This window comes from Stegastes partitus, unplaced genomic scaffold, assembly GCF_000690725.1.
Source record: "Stegastes partitus isolate 25-593 unplaced genomic scaffold, Stegastes_partitus-1.0.2 Scaffold397, whole genome shotgun sequence".
Taxonomy (NCBI): Eukaryota; Metazoa; Chordata; class Actinopteri; family Pomacentridae; genus Stegastes; species Stegastes partitus.
The window spans coordinates 310,576-316,575 of NW_007578128.1; the positions used below are offsets into that span (position 1 = coordinate 310,576).

The 6,000-nt window shown below is 41.7% G+C and overlaps 1 protein-coding gene across 2 annotated transcripts in view; it reads left to right on the plus strand.

Annotated features, from left to right (window-relative positions):
• The window catches only part of prkx (protein kinase X-linked), a 60,689-nt gene that overhangs the window by 42,470 nt on the left and 12,219 nt on the right, over positions 1-6,000 (plus strand). For both annotated transcript variants that reach the window (XM_008285333.1, XM_008285332.1), the window contains 2 exons: positions 503-598; positions 4,240-4,297. In XM_008285333.1, coding sequence (XP_008283555.1) covers positions 503-598; positions 4,240-4,297 — 154 coding nt within the window. The remainder of the gene's footprint in view (positions 1-502; positions 599-4,239; positions 4,298-6,000) is intronic.

Here is a 6,000-nt window from a genome sequence, read left to right on the forward strand (position 1 = left end):
TTTTCACTGGGAACGCAAGCAGCGTGTGACAAACTGGTGCGATTATGCGCCTGTCTGCTCCGTCCGTAATGCATTTAGAGGCTGGTTCCATTATGTAATTTGTGGGTAATGACTTGTCCAGGCCAAAGCAGAGGGAAGAACAGGAGAGCTGGGAAAGTGTTCAGTGGAGTGCATGCAGCAGCAGCAGCAGCAGCAGCAGCAGGCCCGTGGGTGGTAGAAACACACATACATACACCGAATCATCTCCAAAAGCTGTGAACAAAGACTGCTCTGTTATAAACCCCCCCTCCCCCAGTCTAAACGGTGACCCGTCCACATGTTTGCTCACTGCGTTGTTCAGACCAATGCAGGTGAGTGCGTGTATGTAAGCTCTTACCTGCATTACCCGTCCCTTGCATCATGCTGTTTTTTTTGCAGAGCACAAATTGGGTTTGCACTCTGTGACAGTGTACACGAAGCTTCAGAGGAGCAGACTGGAGATGACATTTATTTCTTTACGCAGGTACCCGCCGTTCTTTGATGACAATCCATTTGGAATCTATCAGAAGATTTTGGCCGGAAAACTGGAATTCCCACGCCATCTGGATTTCTATGTCAAGTAAGCTCCAGACATCAGGCTTGGGTCAAACATGCAACCTAACAATTTGTGTGTGTGTGTGTGTGTGTGTGTGCGCGTGTGTGTGTGTGTGTAAACATGGATGACTTACACATCCAGCTACAATACTGATGTTAATTTGACACGTACCGCATGTGCCTCCCGATGGCAGCACAGCACCGCACAATAAAAAAAGCTCAGGAATGACACGAGGAACACAAAAAAGAGCCCAACTCCCAATTCTGTTGAGCATCTGCAACCCACAGACCTCAAATAATCTACTAAATGAGCTGTTCTGATGGCACAAAGTATCAGGGTTCCAATTTTTTAGCCACAATAGTGTTGATTTTACAAGTTTTGAGGCTTTTCTTAGTTCCTTTTTATTTACTGTGGGCGCATTTCCTCCCCTGCAATATAAACTCCTGCACTGCTGTGGCTAGAAGTAGAGAAATAACTCAAAAACATTGAAGAGTTTATCCAGATTAACTACTTTATATGGAGGTCAATCTGAGCATGAGCAGCTAAAGTGTAGGTCAAAGCAAAAGGCAGACATGGGTGTGTTATGTGCCTCTCATTGGCCCAACAGGATGTTTTCTTGTTCACTTTACACAAGACTGTCAGTCAACACATTAGTAAGTAATTTTCATGACTGTCACATATGTGGAGTCAACAGGAAGTCAGATGGCTCAGTCAAAGAAGGACTCTTACATGAATTTGGAATTTACAGTTAATTATAATGAATGAGGTGCTGTCAGAGCAGGGCGAGTATTCACATTAACAATTTCATCACCTATAACTACAAATCACTGTTTTCTTAGCTTAGAATGAGCCCTTAACATATAGATACGGGCCTCTTCCCACCATGTACAGCAGCCCAGAGCAGACAAACCAAACACCGGCTATAGAAAAGGCCTGGCGTGTGATTTTTAGGGTGCAACTGAGTCGCTAATGTCTTAACGGCTGCTTTGAGGAGTACACAATCTTTTGTTTTGACATTATCTAGGTAAAGCACAGCCTTAATTTTGGCAAAGTGTTTTTTAAATCTTGGATTTGTTTCAGTTTCCTGACCCAATGGCACATCACAGAAGAGTAGTTCTCTGTTTTTACAGCTTCTGGCTCTGATAAATGGTGTCATTTCAGCAAATTTAAAGAAAAAAATAACATTACTTTCGAACTCGCCGGCGGGTTTAGTGGTTCAGAGGGTTCATGGTAAACTGAAATGGATGTTTACAGCAGACAGTGCAGGTAATAGTCTGGCATTAAATAAATGTCAAAAAAATGCTCACCTTGTTTTTCCACTTGCATTTAGGTTTGCCTGTCCTGGGGGTTTGTTTGCAGTTCAGATATGAATATAATAATAATTCTTCATTTATTTGTTTAGTTTTTGGGGGTTTTATTTTTGAATAAAAAAAAAAATTAAAAATCCACAAACTATACTTTAATAGTTTACTAAAAATGCTAAAGATTTCAACAAAACTAACACCAAGAACTCGATCTGAGCTTCCTCAGCTGCAGCGTCACTGGTGGGCGTTTAAAGCCGAGCCTGGCCTGCAGGTGGATGAGCTGTGGCAGGTCAGGATATTCTAGTGTCTCCAACGAGGGTGACTAACACACCCGAGCTGACCTCAACCATTCAAATAACAGTTTAAATGAATACTTGAAGTGATTATGGGGGTATATTGCCCGTGGATGGAGTCTCTTAGTGCTGCAGCGTCCCTTCAACACATGGTCAGTGAGCTCCCTGGAGCTAAAGAGGGGCTTCAGGTGGACCTGCAGCCACTAATGACACACCTGGCTGATTTGGACTGGTTCCCCCACCGCTCACACTGCCCATTAGACCAGCTTGAGGGCACAGGAATGTGCAAGATTACAGGCTCAGTGCACTGTGGATGTGTGTGCGTTCACTCCCTCAGTCAGTCCTGACACTGTGGCTCCAGAGATCCACAGCTTCCCCTGATAATTCAACGAACTCACAGCTTTCCACCGTTAAGCCATCTATCTTGCAGCCAGCAGACAGAGGGATTTTTAATATTTCTACCATTTATATCACTCTTACACCGTTCTACATCACACACACTCATCCATCAAGCAGTGAAAGGCCTCGCACAGGGCTGCAGGCATCCTGCTGTTGAACATCGACAATCAGACAGACTGCAGAAGTGTCCAGGGATTACCGCAGCAGTGAAAACCGTAAAAATCAGTCATAAAATCAGCTGCTACTTAAGAAGTTGTTATGGACATGTTGACCTGACCCGACCCAACCTGTAGCGCTCTGCTTTACCTCAGCATCTGTTTCACCGTTTGCTTCCCTATGGGGAAGAATGTGTTCACCAATCATGCAAAATGAAATCTCCTAGAGGTATTGAAATGCTCCATTTGTATATTGGAAAGCTCGAGAGGATCATTTCACACAGTACAGTGCAGAGGTTTTCAAAGTGAAGTATGGTTGCTTTCAAAAATAATGCCATGAACAGTTCTTTAATATCAATAGACATCAAAGAAAGAACAGAAAAAAGAAATCGATATTTAGTCTGAGTGCCGTTTTACTTTGAAACAGCACCAGGTCTGGTTAATACACTTGCACGCAGTTTTTCAAGGTGCTTGGCAGGTAGGTTGTTCAGCATCTTGGAGAACTTGCTACACTTCTTGTGTGGATTTAGGCTGTCTTAGTGTCTGGTGTCTCTTCATGTAATCACAGATTGTGAACTTAGACTCAGGAAAGGCACTAAAGCCCCAGTGCTTCCACACAGTAGAGTGAAGCTTTAATGTCTTAAAGGAGCAGTTTGGCATGCAGATAGGAGTCAATACTTTAAAAAAAAAACAAAAAAAAACCACATACAATATGTACGTCCATATGCACATAAACACAATCGGGGCCAACAGTTAAAATTGCAAGCATGCAGGGGCACAGAAGGAAATAAGTGACTGAGACAATGGCATTCAGTAAAACTGAAAAGAGCTGAAATAGAAATCCTCAAACTTGAAGGATAAATGGACAAGCATCATGGGAAATAAAAAGTTGTCTCCCTTCTCGTCTGTGTTTTCGTCTCTTTCTGAATGAATTTCCCTCCATGAAATCTCTGAAAAAGGCACAAATACAAATATTTTCCCACTGGAGCTGATTAAAATATTTCTATATGACACATCACCCCAGGAAGAATTCAGACAAAAACTGAGAAATCACTGACTTGTCAACATCCGGCCGCCATGTTTATGAGCCTGTCAGCAGCTCATCGGATGTGAGGTATGGCACTTTTATCGGAAGTTCATCAGCAGGTATCAAATTTCATCAGAAAGTCTACACTCTGGCATTTTGAGACGTCTGTGAATTATCCTCATTCCCCTCCCATGGATGCCTGCATCACATTATCGGGTTTATAGTCTCAGAAAGTTCCAGCTCGGATAAAAAAAAAAAGTGCTCACTTTCTTCAATTAAAGGATTGTCAAAGGGGCACATTTCTCTTCGCTCGCCTCCGTCACCTCTTGCTGGCTGTCAGGCTACCTTTGGTGGGGATGCATTTGTCATTTTGACAGGTCTGGGAGGATTTTGTGACAGTTTTTCCTTGTGTGCAAGAGAGAGAACACTTTTGAGAGACTCACTGTGCAGCTGTAGATCCACTGACTTTGTTTCTTTTTCTCCCCAGAGACCTCATCAAGAAATTTCTGGTCATTGACCGAGCCAGACGGCTAGGAAACATGAAGGTGAGTTGGTTAGACTTCCCGTCTCCCTGAACCACATGGCAGCACACCATATTTTATACCTTTAGTAGGTAGTTTGACGTCAGCAGTCTGAGGACAGGACAGGAAAAGGGCCCACGGTGTGACGGGAGCACCACATGCTTCCAATTAGTCATAAATGAAGAGAATTATACCAAAGGCTCATTTGGACTTTCTAACGGTTTTCACTTCCAACAGGATGGAGAACTGTCTGTAAACATTCGCAGTGTGTAAATATAGTTAATTCCATAATGACAGCAGCATCCTTTCCCCTCTCAGCAACACAGAGTCCGACAAGTGTTTTCACGACTTAGTTATGGAGTGAGGACAAAGCGACTTCAGTTTGAGTTTGAGAGCACACCGAGGACACATTCTCAGCACAGAGTCTTGAATTTTGTGTTGTGACTTCAGGAGAATCAAACTGTATCTGCTTGTAAAAGCTGTACTTTACTTCAGGATATTGTGTATATGCTGTTGATAGTTCATTCTGCACATTTAGCTGAAATTAATGGTGTCTAAAACAGTGACCCACTTTAATTAAGCAGCCTACAGTAAATAATAGAAACAGTGTCAGTATAACAACCTATGTCTGCCAAAATGACCATAAAGTTTAATCAACACCTCTATGGTGCCAGATCAGACAATACAGTGTGTTTGTCTGATAAGATACTCAGTCAGATCAGTTATAACAAGGCTATTAAATTAATTTGGAACTGGGGCCAGTTCATGAAACTGAGGAAAAATAAGGGGCCACAGAATTTGAGTAATCGCAGTAATGAATAAAGAAATCACAGCAACATACTGATGGAATCAATATATTGTATTTTGTAAATGCCTAACAATGCAAATTGTAATACACTGACACACATAAGCCCATGGCATTGTAGCATCGAAGACTGTTACATTGTTAAATGTTCAAAAATCAGACCAGGTGAGCAATATCCAAGCAATATTAACAGAGTATTAGAGAAATGCAATTAGCTAACAGAAAAACATGCACTTAATTGTACATAACTGTACCAACACAACTTCACAGGTCGCTATCCTCAATATTTAAGATTGCACTCATTTGAGTAACAGGCAACACCAAATGTATCTCCAACAAGAACAAAACAAAGTGCATAGTATGGTACAGAATAGAATTGCAACATCATAGCAGTGAATGGTATTTGATCAAGACAATGTATTTCAAAGTGCAGCACCCAGTTCAGGTGAGACAAATCAGTTGTTTAGAATTTCATTAATTTAACTGGCAAACAACTTCCTGGTGCACTAACAAATACAAAACAAAACGGTATGCCTCTGAATAGAATTATAGCATAATAGTGCAAGATACTTTATCAAGGCAAAATCCTTCAAAGTGCATTTAAAAATAATCAATTCATTAATTTTAGGACAGAAAAATCACTGTGACAATCCCTTAGTTGACCTGTCTTTACAATGCCAGCATTCAGCAGTTCCTCCGCTTGATGGAATCAGTAATGCTTTTTTGGGTTTTCTCGTCCGTTACCACCTCCTCAATGGATGCTAGCATACACTCCTTGACTGTCTCTGAGTCCGTAAACAGCTTTTACTTTTTACTCAATATCCATGCGACTCGTAAAGATGCCGCAGTTACTCTCTCTTGATCTGTACAGGCCCAAACAAAACGCAACGTCTTTGCTCATAACAAGATGTAAGGCCCAATA